General features: G+C 43.3%; 1 protein-coding gene across 1 annotated transcript in view; it reads left to right on the forward strand.

The window, feature by feature from the left end:
* The window catches only part of Nox3 (NADPH oxidase 3), a 59,599-nt gene that overhangs the window by 23,819 nt on the left and 16,201 nt on the right, over positions 1-19,579 (forward strand). The window contains exons 9-10 of the mRNA XM_038340201.1: positions 1,369-1,622; positions 7,321-7,483. Of these exons, the coding sequence (XP_038196129.1) occupies positions 1,369-1,622; positions 7,321-7,483 (417 nt within the window). The remainder of the gene's footprint in view (positions 1-1,368; positions 1,623-7,320; positions 7,484-19,579) is intronic.

Consider the following 19,579-nt stretch of genomic DNA (forward strand, 5'->3'; position numbering starts at 1 on the left):
AGAAGTAAAAATTACTCTACTGTCCTAGTTGGGGTTTCTATTGCTGTGACGAACCACCATGACCAAAAAGCAAGTTGGGGAGAAAAGGGTTCATTTGGCTTACACTTCCAGGCCATAGTGCTTCATTGGAGGAAATCAGCACAGGAACTCAAGCAGGGCTGGAAGGAACCTGGAGACAGGAGTTGATGCAGAGGCCAGGCCAAGGAGGGGTGCTACTTACTGGCTTGCTCTCCGTGACTTGCTCAGCCTGCTTTCTTATAGAAACCAAGACCACCAGCCCACAGATGGCATCACACGCCGTGGGTTGGGCCCATGAGAAAATGCATTACAGCTGGATCTCATGGGGACATTTCCTCAACTGAGGCTCCTTCCTCTCTGATGACGCTAGCTCGCATCAAGTTAACACAAAACCAGCCAATCCATCTACCCGCTCCCCAGTATTAGTACAATTTGAAGAGAGCTCCACAATCCTTCGCTGTCTCACTGAAAGAAGATAGATGAACAGGAGAATGCTCCATCTGAGGCAGTGTCAGAAGAGAAAGCATAATCCTGTAACTAAAGACTGAAATGCTGTCAGGGGCTCCTCACATGGAAACGTGCCATCCCAGTATTCCCATACTGGCTTGTGTTCTTGTGTCTGTTAGCAAACAGGATGTGGAGGTGTGCAGAGATTTTTCATGAAAGAATGGCTGTCTAGGGAGGGCAACTGTTTCTGTCCTCGGACGAGCCATTAGTGTAAAGTCCTTGTACAAGCTTCACGGGGATTCCTCATATCAAAAACTCAGAACCAAGACAGTGTTTAGTTAAAAAAAAAAAAAAAACTCAACAAGTAAAATGTTTTAGAAAGAAGTGGAAGATTGGTATTTTTCCCTTTATTGTGAAGAAAACTGCAGGGTTAATTCTCAGGAGGTTGAGAAAACACGCAAGTAACTGCCAAAGCTAACACATTACTGCTAGTTTTTTGTTGTTGTTGTTTTTTGTTTTGTTTTGTTTTTGTTTTTGAGTTGAAGATGATGTGGTAACTATTTTTAATAAGCTCCAGTAAAATTATGGGCTATCCATTTATCCCCGCTTATTCTCAGTTAGAAATGATTCCCTGGGCTCAGGGAAGTTTGGTCATGTGGGAGCATGGCATCACATGCCTGCTCTGTTGCCTCCTCATGCTGTTACTAAGAGTCAAGCACAGCGCCCTGCACAATGAACTCTATTATTGCTTAAGTTGCAAGTCCAGGCATGAAATCAGTGACAAATATAAATGGTCTAAGGAAATATAAACCAGTTAACAATTTTGCAAGCCTTTGATGGAATGACTTCTGTGCCCTTGTTTTACCTGAGTGAGAATCCCCACAGCTCTCTGCTCTGTTGTAGGTGGTGAGTCACCCGTCTGCAGTCCTGGAACTTCACATGAAGAAGCGTGATTTCAAGATGGCACCTGGACAGTACATCTTCATCCAGTGCCCATCCATCTCCCCGCTGGAATGGCACCCCTTCACTCTGACCTCCGCTCCCCAGGAGGACTTCTTCAGCGTGCACATCCGCGCGTCTGGAGACTGGACAGAGGCATTATTGAAAGCCTTTGGGGCGGAGGGGAAGCCCCCCAATGAGCTATGCAGCATGCCAAGGTGAGACCCCAGAGTCACTGTTTTATTCAGGTCTCAGTACTTCAGACGGGAAACTATCTAAACGCAGCAATAAATTGTCAGACTTGGAGATGCCTTTAGACCAGGCTGCAAGCTTGAGTTTGTTTAAAAAAAAATAAGAAAAAAGAAAAAAAAGAAAGCCTCCATAAAATGTATAATTTAAGAGAAGCAAGTACATTTCTGTAAAAATAAATAAATGTTCAACAAAAGTAGGCGACGATCCAGGAAGGAAGAACGGTTTCCTTTCCAGACCCAAAAGTAGCTCTTGTCTAATTATGTACGGCTTGCCATGAGTCAGACAACCCTGTGAGCGCTCTCCTGTCACAGACCAGGCTTTCAGGCTGTCTTTGCAAAGCTTGGTCTCCTGAAGAAGGATGCTCTGTTCTGGTCAAGGGGTCTTAACCTGTACTGTTCATACACAACCACATGGTAAGGTATAGGAGATGTACACAGAGACTACTCATTTCTGCAACCCTGTTTTCAAAAACACAGTACAGGGCACTGGAGCTGGGGCTTCTTCTCATATCGGTCATGATTCTACCCCTAACACACCCTATTCAGAAAAGCCCTAGTGTTTGACCCGAAACCCTGTGTGCATGATCTTACCTTGGCTCCTGTAAGTGAACAAGAAGGTCAATTCCCATCCCTATAGCATCATCCAACAGTACATGAAGTCCATGGATAGGGCCCCAGAAAATCAAGAAAACAGAAAAATATGAGACAAAACAATTCCAAAACTAAATATTTCAATGAAGCATTAAAAAAAATAAGTCTACTGGTGCCATTCTTGGGGGACAGCAGCCACCACATGTTGGCTTTAGTTTAAAAACACAGTGGCGCATACTTATATGGAAGTCCCTGCAGGAGCAACATTGTCACCCTTCTTCTGTATCTCCTGGACCAAGAACCATGTCAGACACCTAAAGATAAACATAACCTAACACCTTCAGCCCAGCATATATCCTTTAGCTCATTTAATTTGACAACTATTTATTGATGACTAGGTAGGCACCCTTCCAAGGCTGAGGCACAAAATGAAATGAGCTTGTTGCCCTCTTTCCCCCTCTCCAGGGAAGGTGGAACCGTCAGCATGCCACACTGGTTGTGTCTAGTGAATGGAAGGGATGCAGGCCTTCCTTTCCATAGAGGACGAGCAATGACACTTAATTCTAAGGTTAAAGTGAAGTGAAAAATCAGGGGCAAATGTAGAAGGAAGTGACCCCCACACACACAACACACAATGCAACAGTTATGGTGTCTGCAAGCCTCCCTCGTGCCTGCTCATCCCATCGTCTCCACTGCTAAGTTTCAAACCTTTAACTCTTTTGTCATCCCTGCTTCTGCTCTTCGTGGATCCAGCTACTCAGTCTGCCAAACATTCTTCCCTTCACCAACCAACAAGTTTTCCATCAACCCACAGAAGCTCTGTGTGCAGCTTCTTGTCCATGGAGTGATGCCGGGAGGTCTCGTGTGATCTGCTCTCTGGGGCCTCTCTGGGTACATCTGCTCCTCCCCTTCATCCTTTGTGGACAGAACCCTCCCAGCCTTCTTAGTCTTTGGTCACTGACACATAAAATTACCCATGCTCACTGTGTAGAGCATGATTTTGGAAGTACATGTGCATTGCATTTATGGATCTGCATTATGTTTATATATGCACATTATGGTTATATGTGTTCATTATGCTGTCTAGTGAAAAGTTGATAGTTAGCACAGTTAGCACTTCCACAATGAGAACATTAATGTGTGGTCACTTTGCATTTTTGAAGATGATCAGATTGTCACTGAATACAATTGCTATACACCGTATGTCCCCGCAGTGTCCTTCCTGTACACTGTGCTTAGCTCTTCTTTCACTGATACCTCCCGCCCCCTGTCCCCACTCCCAGCGTCTAACTCTGTGAGAACTACATTTTTAGATGACACTTAGTGTGAGATCACAGTAATGCTTAATATTTGATGTAGGGTTATCCATCATATTTCATATATATTGGTATAATGTATGAGTGCCCAGAAAGACTTACTACAATTGGCTGCAAAGTAAGAATATACCCTCGATATTCCAATAGGAGTGTTAGCTCCTAATGGCTCTGAGCTCAGAAAAATGAGGCAGGAGGCTGATGGTGCGAGGCATCAAGGAGCCAACAAGACTCAGCTGCTGTGAGACAGTAACTTCCTGCTTTACATTAAACCCTGAATCCAGATTAAAGGGATAACAGATGAATAAACATGAAAGCAGAATTCATCCAGCGCTCAAGAGATGGCTCTGCGGATGGAGAGTTCACTGTGATGCCCAAGTTCACTTCCCCAGGATCCACAGAAACCCTGGGTTAGCATGGCAGCCTGCTTGTAGTACTAGTGCTTGGAGGGTAAAGACAGGTGATCCTGGAGTCAGCTTGCTAGCCAGACTAGCCAAATCAGTGAGCTTCTGGTTCAAATAAAAAATCCTACACCAATATATAAAATAGAGTGATCAAGGAAGACACTTGCCGTCAAGTGCTATCCTCTATATGAAAACACACATATGTGTGCAGACACAGGTACACATATCAACACATCAACACACATTCAGACACATAGTTACAGGAGCATGCACAGTCACAGCACACAGAAAAGAAAGAAAGAAAGAAAGAAAGAAAGAAAGAAAGAAAGAAAGAAAGAAAGAAAGAATCAAAGAAAGAGTAGAAATGTGTCCAGTGTGCAAAGGCTATCTAGTCTAATTGTAAGGGATAGAGAAATAATGCAGTCCACCCACCCACCTAACCCCCCACTCCCAAAAAGACAAATCTTAAGGCATCAAGACTTGATATATAGGAAATGAGAAAGCTATATATATATATACATATATAAAGTATATGTATATTCTTTAAAGGAGGCAAAGGTGAGAGTCTTACAGATTTCAGTAAGACACGAAAAAGAACTGTCTCAAACTTAGATATCATAGTGCCTTGCAGGTTGATGTAAGAGAATGGTCAGTTCTCACACAGGGCAAGGGAGGGCTCTCAGTTATAAACAATTAGAAAGTAATGTATATTTCTGTGGACTCTGGGACACAAGTGTCCTCTGAATTTAATTGATATCTATTTTTAAATTGGTGTCAAATAAATCACTGATTACTAATTATAAAAATAATTAACAATAAGACACCTTAATTCATGGGTAAGGTTTCAATCTATCTATCTTTCTATCTATCATCTATCTAATTATTTAAACATAATCTACAGTGGGCTAAGATAACCAGTACCTTCTGGTTAATCCCTTTTAGTTTTATTCTTCTATTTCCATATATCAATATGTAATTAAGCCTTATTAATTAAGATTAACTCAAGGAGAGTTCATTTGAATTATTAGGAAGTCTGGGATATAGAATATTTTTAAATAAATCCATTTGAACTTTCATGAACACATATTTAAAGCCCAAATAGGCTAACCCCCACCCTCACAGCGCAGGTGACAGGCTCTCCTGGGGGGGGTGGTTAGGAATGACTTAGAAACCTTTTAATTAGCATATCTTTGTTCATATGTAAATGTGTACTTTTGGAATAGTTGGAGTTATTTAATATATTCTGCCTACTGAAATGCTCTAAATATTCCCTTTACAATTGATTCAGCAAACAGTTACTGAGCAGCTCTGTAGTGAGGGGCTGTGGGCAGGCCTGCTTTTCATCCCGCCCAAATCCCACTCGGCTAGCTTTACACACAAAATAACAACACACAAATTGTATTCTTTTAAACACTGCCTGGCCTGTTACTCACATCTTGACTAACCCATATCTAATAATCTTTGTAACACCACAAGTGGTGTCTTACCGGGGAAGATTCTAGCATCTTGGGCTGGAGCTTCATTGCATCTCTCTCCCTGAGCAGAGGCATGGCAGTCTGACTAACTTAGGAGAGGCGTGGCATCTGACTGAGCCATCTACCTCACTTCCTTCTTCCTGTTCTGTCTACTCCACCCACCTAAGGGCCAGTCTATCAGTTGGGCCAGGCAGTTTCTTTATTAATTAACCAATGAAATCATCAGATAGATAGAAGACTCACCTACATCACAGCTCTAGGCTGGATAGCCACCCAGGCACCAGACAAGCTATGAGTAAAGATGAACCTGCTCCCCACATCCAGAGACTTAGAAACTTAGAGGTCAAGATGGCCATCCCTAAATCATGAGCGCACACACAGTAGAAATGCTAATAGTGCAGCAAGAGTGAGGAAGGATGAGTGAGGGAATTTCACCTAGCCAAAGGGGTCCAGGAGGACTTCCCTGGAGAAGCGGGGTTTGGACAGGCCCCAGAGGAAGGGTGTCATCTAAGCAGGTAAAGGGAGAGGATAAATTGTATCTAAGTAGTCCGTGCGAAAGGGCGCTGCATGGCAGAAGACAGCACTACTGCGCGTTTAGGAAACAAAGGAAAAGCCAACTTGGAGAACTGGGGAGAAGGGATGGGGAAGAATTCAGAGGCCAGTTCACGTCAAAACGGCTTATTTATTCAAAGAATGTGTTTTACCATTACAAGGAAAAGGCAAAACATTTTTCCCGCCCCTGGACTCCCCTGGACTGCTGATCATAAAGGTCTTTTTTTTTTTTTAACAAATATAATCTGAAATAGTGAGTTTTACAAATTATACAAAACTGACAAATTATTTCAAAATTATATTTATTCCAAAAAAATCACTTCGATTAGACTAAAATGATAGAAATGTATGAAAACAAATATCAATGGGGGATTTCACCCTGAAAAGGAAATGCCAATCTTCTAAGTCACCGTGGAGTGTCTCCTTTGCTTTCGGCTGGCAGCAGAGGGAAGAAAGTCAGACAGGCAGCTAGTGAAGACCCCAGAGCTCTAAAAAGAGCAAGCCACATTGATGAGGTAAGCCACAAGCAGGAAAAGGCAGGCTTTGCCTTCCATAACCAACACCTAGCCAGGGTGTCCAGGTAGTGTTTCTCCAGTGGGGCGGACACCTGAGTTCTAGTGCTTACTCCAAGCTCTACAGATAGAACTTGTGTATGCGTGTGTCTGTGTGCATGTGTATTCTCTTGTGTGAGTATGTGTGTACTTGTATTTGTACACATGTGTGTGTACTGGTGCGGGGGTGTGTACCCATGTGTGGGAGGGGGAGTGTGTTACTCGCATGTGAGTATGCAGGAGTAGATGTCAGGTTGCTTCTCTGATTTTTGCTTCTCCACATTATTTTTTGAGAGAGAGATTGAGAGAGAGAGAGAGAGAGAGAGAGAGAGAGAGAGAGAGAAAGGTTGAGAGAGAGAGAGAGAGAGAGAGAGAGAGAGAGAGAGAGAGAGAGAGAGATTGAGAGAGAGAGAGATTGAGAGAGAGAGAGAGATTGAGTTTTCCATTTGCCTGAAACTTGCCGTTAGGATTGACTGGCTGGCCAGAGAGCTCCAAAGACCTGCCTGCCTCTGCTTTCCCAGCACTGGGTTTTCAAGCTTGTTGTCACCCCAGCTTTTTAGGTAAGTCCCGGGAATTGAATGAACTGAGGCTCTCACGCTCACGTAGTAAGCACTGATCCAAGCAACTGGTTCATCTCCTCTCCCCAGAGAGAGAATCTTTATATACCCAACCGACTGTTCTGCCAGTGTTTGCCGACCCATCCTATGAAAACCACAGGCTTCAGATGTCTTTGTGTTTAAGAGTAAGGCATTCTAACGCGTGGCTTTTTCTGATTCCAGGCTGGCAGTGGACGGGCCCTTCGGAGGCTCCCTGGCAGATGTGTTTCACTACCCTGTAAGTGTGTGCATTGCGACAGGAATTGGAGTTACGCCCTTCGCCTCTCTTCTCAAGTCCATGTGGTATCAGTGGTGTGAGCCACAGAGCCTGCCTGAGCTGAGCAAGGTATGGAGAAATCATTAGTTCACCCTTCCATGGAGGGAAGGGTTCAACTCCCTTTTATCTATCTTCTGTCGATTCCTGGGGAGGATTTTAATTAACTATGAGGGATAAACTTAAGGATCCTTAACTATACTTATGTTCTTAAAAATCTCCATTCAGGATTACATTTATGAGCAGGGTTATGTCTAATCTTGTTAAAAAATGACAAGACATAAATTTTATTGCTTCATTGCCATTACAGGACATGTAATTGCTCATCTCAATAAAATGTGGACAGCCTGCAAATGGCTATGTGACTGGGTTGCCGTTAGTCATATTAACAGGCAGCCTTCCCCATCATCTCTTTAGATCCATTCTGTGCTTGCAAATGCCCAGTTCCATCTTCCTTCCAGGGCCTGTACTAGTAGGAGTTTTTATTCTTCTTGCAATGGTCCTGCCACCCAGCACCAAATCCCCCTTTGTGATCCCTTATGTGTTCTTAGACTAGGTGTCTCCATTCCCTTGTTCTATCTGGTATGAGACATTGTCTCAGGCTTTGGCCCAATCAAGGCAAAAGGAGCCTTCCTTTATACCCGCTGAAGGTTTCATCATTAAGTCTATAAACCAAACAAGAGAAGACAGATGAACAGGAGAAAAGATACTGAAATTTACTGTTGTGTAAGGTGATGGGAGTCACACAGAGAACAAAGCTCAGAGGCCAAATGGTTGAAGCTTCACTAGCCTTTCCATTGCAAGATACAGGCAATTTTATAGTAAATGATTTTTAGGGGAGATGAATGAGCCTGAACAACAAATACATGGAACAAAACTCACCCGTGTTCTGCCTGTAGTGTCAACTTAGTGTTCTTCATGAGACGGTATTCTGGAGAACCCAGCCTCTAGGTCAACAGGAGAGTTACAGAAACAGACCTCTGAAGGAAAAACTGGGACAGTTGATGAAGGTCAGGGAGGACTTGGTTCCTCAGCTCCGAGAGCTCATCATCCTAAGGTGTCATGCTCTAGACTTTCCTTCTCTGAGCCCAAGCCCAGTTAGGATCAGCATCAGGTACCACAACAGCTGTGGACAGAGGGCCATCTGTCTTAGTCTGGATTTCTATTGCTGTGATAAAAACAAGGGGAAACAACAACCTGGGGAAAAGGTTTGTTTCATCTTACACTTCCACATCATAATCCATGATGTGAGGAAGTCAGGGCAGGCACGTAAGGGAACCCGGAGTCGGGAACTGAAGCAGAAGCCATCTAGTTCTGCTTACTGGCTTGCTCAGCCTGCTTTTTTGTGCACCCGGGACCATCTACACCGGACTCTCCCATGTCTGTCACTAATTAAGAAAATACACAACAATCTTGCCCATGGAAGGTGTTTTAGTGGGAACACTTTCTCAATTGCAATGTCTCCTTACAAATTAACCCTGGCTTGTATCAAGTTGACGTGACACAGTGTTGACTATGGAGCATGAAGGAGGAGGACACTTGGCAAGGTTAGACCTGATCCTTTCCTGCCCATATCTGATCAGCATGGCCTTTGGTTACAGTTTCCTCCTAGACCAAAGGAAGACACTATAATCAGTAACTGAATCCCAGTGTAGAGTTATTACTTTTTCTTATTGCTATAACAAAATACCTGGCAAGAAACAAGGGAAAGGAGATTTATTTTGGATTATGATTTGAGGATTTAGCCCTCCATGGTAAGGATGGCCCTGTGGCAGTAGGAGCATGCAAGAGCTGTTTTCTCGTATCTTAACAGATCTTAACAGGCCAAGAAGCAGAGGCTGTGCAGGAAGCAGGGCACAGCAATAAACCTTAAGCTCCTCCCCCAATACAATGCTTGTAGGTAGGGCCAACCTTCCAAGGTTGCAACCTCCTCCAACAGCTAAGGTCCAAGCATTGAAGCACACGAGCCTGCGGGAGCATTTTACAGCTACACTGCAGCACAGTTTGTGGTCTGTGGACCGTTTGTTGTTCCTTCTTTCTTCTGCTCGGGAACTGTGTCCTATGACACAATGACAAAATGTGAGCCAGGGGCTCAAAACCTGCTATATTTCCCACTAAGAAAGAAGAGGAGAATCAGCTGCTTAAGTGACAGGAGCTTGGCATACATTTTTCGTTTGCTCTTGAAGCTAGCTGATCTTACAGCTGGGGCTCAAGTGCTCGAACACATGAGCCGGTGAGTAACATGTCACACACACCCAAGACCACAACACAGTATAACGATTTATGTTCCTTTTCCTGGATACAGACACTGATGCTTAGAAAGAGTAAGGTGACCTGATTAAATGATGCACAGATGATCAAAAACAGACTCCAGATCCAGGTCACCCAGTTCTTTCTATGACACAGTCAAGTAGTAGACATGATACCACATGAACCTATGAACCTGTAACCAAGTGCACAGGATCTCTCTCTCTCTCTCTCTCTCTCTCTCTCTCTCTCTCTCTGTGTGTGTGTGTGTGTGTGTGTGTGTGTGTGCATGCGCACACTCATGTAAGTGTACCCATAGATTCAAGTTCCAAGCACAGATACCTGTGAACACAACATGTGTATCAGGATCAGAGTAAAGACCCAAATATCAGCCCTCGGGCATTTCTACCTTTTGTTAGGGACAAGATTTCTCCTGAAAGGGTTATCTGTCCTGTGAGCTTCTAGCGGGCTGTTTGTCTTACTGGGACCACAAGCACACACTATCATGACTGGCTTTTTATGTGGGTTCTGAGGATCTGACCTCAGATCCTGAGACCTGCAAGGCAAGCGCTTGACTAATGAAGCCATCTGTCTCCTCATCGCCACCATTTCTGATCCAAGCATCTCTGTATCCAAATCCTGTTCTCCAGGAGGCTCTGCCTGATTCAGCTGTCACTGAAGAAGCACAACCTTCTGAGCTTCCATACACCTCTTTGAACTGGGATTCCTAGTCCATCCAATGGAGAAATAAGAATCCATATCAAACAGGGAGTACTTTTTAAAGGCAAATAATGTGAAATACAGAACCACGGTGTACATGTTCATAAAACAATATAAATATGAATCACATCCACAAAGATATAAGCAGATTGCTAGTAGTGCCAGAACCAATAAAGATTTCACAAGACTTTTCTATCCAGCTAGTATAGAACTGGGCATTTTACATATCTGACATCATACAATCTCTTGTAAATAATCGCTATTTATTTCTGTTCTACAAAAAAGAAAACACACACCAATCCCAAAGCTAAAAAGAATACAATTGTCATATTAGATTGCTTTAATTAAAATGACTAATACCCTCACTTTACCAATGAGGGACACAAAGCAGAGAGAACAAATGAACAAGAGAACTAGAACTTGAATTTAGATCCTTCTGGTACTCAAGCAACCTAGTTTCTTTTTTAATTGTCATTTATTATATTAGGACGAAGGGGGACAGTGCCACGGCATTCCTGTGGAGGTCAGAGGACAACTGTCCCAGGGATCAGACCCAGATCAGCAGACTCAAACCACAAGCATTCATCCCCATAGCCCCAAGCTTGTCTTTCCTTCCAGCCGAACAGCCACCATTCTGTAGGCTTGGAGCTCTGAGCCAGGCTTTCTTCATCTTCACCTTGTAGTCTACCAAGGAAAACTCACCTGTGTGGGTGGCTTGTTGCTTCACAGCCCCCACGACCCGAGTCACACCACACTTCACACAGAAAGGAGAGCAGAGAAGTCTCTTTCACTCGCTCGCTCAAGCAACATACATCGGCACCCACCGTGAGTCAGACCCTCGTACTGACATGCAAGTCTCTCAGATCTGCCGCAGGGACCCTCTTCTTCCCACCTCCTTGCCTCTCCGCAGGCCTACTGTGTTACCCTGCTCCCTTCCCAGCCTCTCTGCCATCCTACTGTGTTACCCCGCTCCCTTCCTTGTATAGCCATTCGTGGAGCATCTTATGGACACACTGTGAGCTTCTTAACGCTGTTACCTCCTCCTCATTAGTGAATACATAGTACATGTATGCACTAGCGAGCCACTGAGTCAGCACCAGAGTGTGAGATTCTCATGTTCACCTCCACACTCCCTGTTAGAAGAAGTGGCATCCCCAGGATATTCCCAGTTTAGGCTGAAAACTGTGCCTAAGTGCTGATGGTTAGGAATTGGCATGCCTAGTTACAGGGTTAGGAAATTTCTGTCCCATGAAACAGGTAGGTGAGTGTGTGTGTGCGGGCGTGTGTGTGTGTGTGTGTGTGTGTGTGTGTGTGCATGTATACAGCTCTCACCAGTCTTATGTAACTAATATTCGTCAGTGCTACCTACACACGTGTGAGATATAAATACAACTTCCTTCACTAAACTGTCAGCGTCTCTATAATTTCGAAAGTGGAGCAGAGCAAAGTGGTGTGTGTTTAGCTAACAGCATCTTCACAATTTTAGGTCTAGACTATAGCTTCCAGATCGTTCTCTTTTGTAACAAGAGGAGACGAACAGGAGCATAGATACGCAGAGCTGAAATTTTTGGTGTAAATTGTTAGCTGCAATTGGATAGGATTTTTTTTTTCTCGTCTCAATGCAAAATACCCCTTGGCATAAAAGTACACATTTTAATGTTTAAGCCTCAAGTTTTAACTCCACATAAAAAGAAATTGCTGAACCTTTCTCCGTTGTTACCATTGTATACAATCTCTCCTCCTGCTGCTCCTGTTCTTCTTCCTCTTCTTCCTCATCCTCTTCCTCTGCCTCCTCCTCTTCCTTCTTTCCTTGGCTTTTTGAGAAAGGGTTTTCACTGTAGCTCAAGTTGGCCTGGAACACTATGATCCAGGCTGCCCTCAAACACTTAGCAGTCAGTCATCCTGCTTCTGCCTCTTGCATGCTAAGATCACAGGGTTAGGTCGCTATGTCTAGCTACATGGTAGCTTCTTCCCCCTTCTCCTTTGCCATGCAATTCTAAAATCTTTTTAGGTAAAGGCAGGCCCATAACCAGTAAGGTACAGGTTTATCCTTGGGAGGATAAAGGAGCACTGTCTATTTGAAGCAAACATTTTAAAGTGTCTTTGTTTCTGTCTCTATATTTAGATATAAAGCAGGTTGGGGAGATGATTCTATGGATAAAATGCTTGCCGCACAAATGTGAGGACTTGAGTCTGAGTCCCCAGAAGCCCCAGAAATCCAAGCCTGGAAGTGTGTGTCTGTAATCCCATTGTTCCTACTGTGGGAAGGGAGGCAGAGACAAGGCAATCCTTGGAACTTCAAGGGCCAGCGAGTCTGATATATGTAGCGACATACAAGAGACCCTGATGTCAAACAAAGTAGAAGGTGAAGACACAGACTGAAGGTCGTTCTCTCAACTCCACACACACCCATTCATCCATGCTCCTATACACAATCACCCAAGCACATACATACACACGTGTACATGCACATCATTCAAGTAATAGTAATTTAATACAAAATAGTTGGAGGGCAAAGAGGAAGGAACCAATTACCCAGGGAGGAAAATTAACCACAAGCATAAGGATGGGTCGATTGAAGGAAGTGAAAATAGAAGTCGTGCTGCATTAAAGAGGTATTTCCCGCACAGAAGTAAATGTAAGCATCACTAAGATGGAGACGAGAGTGGGGGAGAAGAAGGTGGGTGAGACGTCTCTGGTGTAACATGGAGGAAGCCGTGTGCTGAGCGTGTAAACGCCCTGTGGTGATAAAAGTCCTCCACGTCCCGCCTAACGGCTATGATTAATTCTGCATCACACTCAATTTGTGGAAAGAACTCTTGAAAAAAGTTGGGACAGTTTGCTTGTGCAAACTGTCAGAATGATGAATGAAATAGGTGTGTGTGAATGGGGAAGGGGGGGAAGGACTGCTGACATAAATGTATTGGCTTACACATTTTAGCTCTCCTTAATATCACAGCCGCGTAGACGACGCCGAGGGAAGTGCCAGCTGGGAGATTTGGTTCATTTTCTTAACTGCATAGGTAATCTTCAGAATACACTAAAACAGATTATAGAAAAGCTGAGATAATCTAATTCCTTCATAATTGTCTCTCTTCATCAATTCAATAATAGATAACGGTGATAATGGGTATTTATAGTGTGTCCCGGAAAAAATGGCCTTTGGGTTCCTAACCTAATATAATAAACAGATAATTCAAATAAAAAGACAGTACAGGCCAGTGGGAACAAGGGGAAGAGGCCAAGAAAGGCAAAAAAAAATCTATACTCTACTTAAAGATATTAATAAAACAAAGAGGGGCCTGCTCCCTTTCTTAATGAATGAAAAATGCATTTAATTTAATCTGTTTACTTTGAGAAATTATTTACTTGCACTTTCCCTCACTGGAGCTCTGGCCACTCCTGGAATTGATCATCTCTGCAAGTCACAGAAGTCAGCAATCAGTTGAGCAGGGTGGCTCAGACCACATTTGCCTCTCCCAAGCATGCGTAGGCTCCCCACTTTCATTAGGTGGCCTCAGAAAACTCTAGTACCCCATTAGGAATTATCCTCGTCCTATGGGAAGGGGACAGTCCTAGCATGGACAGCGCCTTGATTTATTAACTCTACTAGCTTTGGCAATAGCTCTCCTAACATAAGAAAAGATTTAAATAAAATATATAATAAAAAACTTCCCATTATTGATGCCATCAGCATTTGTTTTGGTTTGGGTCTCCATTGTAACATGGTTTGAAACTCTGTGTCACTATCTAATAATCTATTTTATTTTATTTTTTGTTTCTATTTTTGCTTTGAGACACAGTCTCACTATGTAGACCAGGCTGGCCTCATGCTCACAGAGATCAACCTGCCTCTGCCTGTCAAGTGACAGCACATCCAGCTTTATGGTTAATTTGGTACCTGAGAGTATTCCATAGAATACCATCTAGAGAATCGTTCTACCACTAGTGAATGTTTCAGTAAGGATTACTAACTATAATTAGAGCAATCACAAAGACATCTAGTCATGGGCCAGATGGCAGAATAGTAATAAAGTTCTGAGATGGTTAATGTGCAGAATAATGCCTTAAAGAAAAAGAATCTTATGGATGAAAAGTGTTTTACAATAGCCAATCTAGTCTTAATGGTGTTCCAGAAAAATAATTGTATGATTGTATTGCTTTAAAGATGTGCATTTTACATATTGGAGAGTCTCATATGGAAGAAGAAATTTATTCTTTTTTGGAGGGGAATTCATTCTTCTATTTATTTTTTTTTTGTCTCTTCTACACTGTTATATTCATTCAGGATTATTTTGAAAATAACAACGGCAAAATAGAACCTGCAAAATAATAGCAGCTATTTATTGGGGAGATGGTACATTCTCTAAATGGCATTTGCAGTCTCTATCTTTCCAGGGATAAACGTTCTTATTTTTCGCAATTGTCACTGTGCAGGGTCTCCTTCCCGAAGTGGCATGGAGCTGCTCTTTGTTCTGTCCTGTGCACAGTGTGGACACAGAGGTGTGCTGCCTGGGTAGAGGTAGCAGAGCCCACTGCTACCCACTGCCCTGCTCCTTAGGAAGAGGCAGTGTCACGGTAGCAAGATCGAGCTACATACACACATGTGCACATGCTCCCCACGCACACACCTATGGAATGCTGCCACACGAATTTAGCACAGAAGGAGCCTGGGGTGCACTTTCCATAGTGAAGGGATCCACTTGAGAAACTAGGTCATTTGAGTCATACTGACATTTCAATTCTAAGATTGGTCCTCAAAATCAAGACTTCACCTCCACTCAATGGCCATCTCTAAAATTCCTTAGTGGCCAGTGAGAAAAAGACCAAGGAAGACCAGTGTTCCTGTTTGCTCTAGGGTAGACATACATGGTACCCATTCTGTTCATGTCTCCAAATGACATGAAGCGCCTACCCATAGCAGTGAACATCCTAGCACTACAGTATCCCTCCGACATGGGCCAGATGCTTCAAAAGGCCATGTTCCTTATTCTCAGAGAAAGCTCATGAGCAATGCTGTGTGTATGGATGGTTTATCCACATAGTAAAAGAAGCTTGAACTAAACCACCTGCCCCAGTTCCACAGTGCCTCCATAGCGAAGGTGGATTCAGGGCAGGTCACAGAACCTGGGGTTCAGTGGATTTAGTGGCTGGGTTCTGCTCATTTCTACGTCTGTGTCTGCCTGGGCACTTCCCTTCTTTGCCATGGGTTATAAACACTTTTTCCAATCATTCTTGGGAAACCAATCTTGGACCTAAGAAACTGCATGTTGTATAATGTAACTAAGTCATTGCACAGGCCTCTGAGATGGTCTAGCCTGAAAACAGGACACTCTCATTGGAGACTCCATGAGGCCAAGTAGAAAAATTAATTAGCAGCTCTACCTTTATATTTTCTGGAATTGTTCACAAAAAAATTGCAAAGATCTGTCTCCTGCTGACTCTAGATCATTCTGACCTGTTACACATGAGCTACTGACCTTTATGGAAGGGCTCGGGTCTTGGAACGTGGAAATGAGCTGAGACAGGACGGAGTGCACTGTTAGGAATTAGCTCAGATCGGACTTCCATGATGGGCATAGCTGAGTTGTGTCCACCCGAAGGACACGGAGAATCTTATGATCCCAGAATGAATTCCCAAGCTCCTGAGCCTCTGCTGTCTCCACAAGAATGTGGGGTAGCTTCTTTCACAGTGGAAGCTCAGAATGCTATTTTACTGACTTTCTGCTTGATACAATCCTTTAACCTTGGGTATTTTAGGCCTCCTGTAGCCACTGTGGAATTCTCAAAGCCGCACTTCGCACGGGGAGCTGATTTCAGGTTTGTTTTATTTTTGGAGACTGAGGTGGGGAAGGCACAGATCAGAGAGCCGCAGCTCATTGTTTGGGGGGTACTTGTTCTCCTGTTGACCATATCCTTTCTCCTGGGCCAAACGCAGGGGTGGGACTCTGATGTCCCTTCACAGTAAGTGTCCCTGCCATTAGAGACATGAAAGAGAGTCAAAGTAAATACCCTCTCTTCTGTTCAAAGTCTCCTCTTCCCTTTGTCCGTCTGAAGCACGTCTACAGGGGCCAGTACGCTTTCTCACCATTGTCTCTCTCACCAAAGAGGCCAGTGTCCCCATAAGTCGATTATGGAGGGGGAAAAGCTCGCAAGGCAAAGACAGGGAAGCAAAAGCATGAAAGGCCTCGCAAACTCTAAGAACACAGACACGCTGCTATGCCAGAAAGCAAGGACGGGAACAATTGCTGTTTGAAAAGACAAAGGTTACAGTGGGGGAGCATGCTAAGATGTGGGCATTTTTCAGGTCAGAAAGGTCAGAACGGGTTCGGAAACCAGTTTTTTATGGTTCGCTTTGTTGTTGTTGTTTTTTTTAATTATTATTTTTTGGAACACTGGGCTAGAAAAGCCATTGAGTGCTTGGAGCTTAATGAACTCTTATGCGAGCTTGGAAGATAACGCTGAGGGAGCTGTGGACTGTGGAGGCGTTACTCATGAGGTTTCAGAAAGTAGCAAGGATGTAATTAATAATTGGACTATGGACCATTTGTGTTATATTTTGGCTAAGAATTGTGGTCGCTGGTGATGTGGAGGTGAAGAAGCAGCTGTGGTTGTCAAAAAGGTGTAATTCCTTTGAGGAGAGCACTGGGCTTCACTAGTAGATGCTGGTCATCGGGAGCTAAAGAATCAGCCACAATTAATAAAAGGTCAGAATCATTTCTGAAGTCTTCTGGGAAGTGTTTCCTCAGGGTCAGCCCACAGAACTGTGATCCAGCGGGGCAGGGCTGCGTCTCAAGCTGGTAGCTGAACACAGCAGTGTACAAAGGTCACTCACCCAGTACTGATTTGGAAGGCATTAAGAGTTGCAAGATTGAGGAGCTCTGTGTGTGTGTGTGTGTGTGTGTGTGTAATGTCTGGCTGTGAGTCTTTGTGTATATTTTAGGAAGTTTCTACTGTAATATGTTTCTATACTATCCCTCAAATGACCCTTAATTTTAGCTGTCTCCTTGTATTCTCCCCAACAACCTCCTACCCCATCTCTTTTTCCACTTGATCATCCAACTCCAGCCCACCCAACCATCCATAATTCCTATTCTATCTCTCTTTCCTAATGAGATCTATCAGTACCCTCAAATCCCTTAGTCTATGCCTGCCTTCTTAGGTTCTGTGGATTATAGCTTTGTTATCAGTGACTTAAAAGCTAATATGCACATATAAGTTAATACATACCATATTTTCCTTCCTGGATCTGAGATACTCAGTATGATTTTTTTCTAGTTCCACCCATTTGCCTGAAAATTTCACGACTTTATTTTTTTAATGGCTAAGTAATACTCCACTGTATAAATGTACCACATTTTCTTTAGCCATTCTTCTGTTAAGGGACATCTAGGTTGTTTATAATTTCTGGATGTTATGAATAAAACAGCAATGAATATGTTTGAGCTAGTGTCTTATAGGAGGATGAAACATCCTTTGGGTACATGCCCAAAAGTGATATAAGTGGATTTTGGTCCCCGTCCTCCTGGGGAACCTCTACATTGATTTCCACACTGACTGTACAAGTTTGCACTCCCACCAGCAGTGGATAAGCATTCCCCTGATTCCATATCCTGGTCTGGTTATTTTTATGCCCAGGTCTTCATTTTTGCAATAGCAGGATATATAACTTATTTATATTTTTATAAAAGTCCACCATTAAGAAATTTTAGACTTTTAAAGAGACGTTAAGCTTTTAAAGCACTGGAATTTTTAAATGCTATGGAACTTTTAACTGCAGACTGTGTTTTATAGTATGATATTAACATAAGGGATAAGAAAGAAGAGGTTATGGTTTAACAGTGATGTGTTGGTGTTGACAAGGGATGGAGTGTCTTGGTTTGGTTAGGCTTAATTGTCAACTTGACACAGACTAAATCATATGAAAGGAGAAGCCTCAATTGAGGAACTGCCTAGATAAGGTTGTGACCATATCTGTGAGGAATTATATTGTGCGATGTTTTACTCTTTTGACTTTTTGAGTGGTCCACCACCCAGCATCAAATAAATTACACAAGGAGGCTTATTATTAGTTATAAATGCCCAACTTTAGCTTGGCTTGTTTCTTCCCAGCTTTTCTTTTTTTTTTTAAATATTTATTTATTATGTATACAATATTCCATCTGTGTGTATGCCTGCAGGCCAGAAGAGGGCACCAGACCCCATTACAGACGGTTGTGAGCCACCATGTGGTTGCTGGGAATTGAACTCAGGACCTTTGGAAGAGCAGGCAATACTCTTAACCTCTGAGCCATCTCTCCAGCCCCCTTCCCAGCTTTTCTTAACTTAACCTGACCAGCTTTTGCCTCTGTGTAGTAGGAGGCTGCTTGTTCGTTCCTGGATGCCCATCTTTCTCTATTTCTGTATATCTTTCTTTTCTTCTTACTCTGTGACTTATTGGGTGGCTGGCCCGATATCCTCCCCTCCCTGTTCTCTTGCTTCTCATTCTTTTCTCCCAGAGTTCTCCTTCTATTTATACTTGTTGCCTTCCAGCCCCACCTGCCCTTGCTTCTGCCTTGATATTGGCCATTCATCTCTTTATTAGGACCATCAGGTGTTTTAGACAGGCACAGTAACACAGCTTCACAGAGTTAAACAAATGCAGCGTAAACAAAAGTCACACACCTGAAAATAATATTCCCCCAACAGAATGGTCTTGATTGTTGATTGATGCAAGATGGGCTATCCCACCACAGTCAAAGAGAGAGAGAGAGAGAGAGAGAGAGAGAGAGAGAGAGAGAGAGAGAGAGAGAGAGAGAGAGAGAGAGAGAGAGAGAGGAAAAGAAAAAGCAAGGTAAGCATGAGTCAGTCAGAGAGTCAGAGAGTCAGAGAGCAAGCCAACCAGTAGTATTCCTTCATGGTTTCTTCATGTTCCATCTTGGGTTCTTGCCTTTACTTACATCAGTGATGGACTGGGACCATGTTTCTTTTGATTTGAGTGTTTTATCACAGCAGCAGAATGAAACTAGAACACCATCTGACGCCTTCTTCCCTCCACAGCTGTGTTCAAGCGTCTCCTCAGTGGGGTCTCCCTTTGCCACTGGAGTCAATATTGTGACCTTTCCCAGACTGCCTTGTTTCTACACTGCCTAATTACCATCTGATATTCTATACTTCATGCATTTATACACCACCTTCGTTCTCCAAGATACAAATTCCAGG

Source organism: Arvicola amphibius, chromosome 8 (genome assembly GCF_903992535.2).
Source record: "Arvicola amphibius chromosome 8, mArvAmp1.2, whole genome shotgun sequence".
NCBI lineage: Eukaryota > Metazoa > Chordata > Mammalia > Rodentia > Cricetidae > Arvicola > Arvicola amphibius.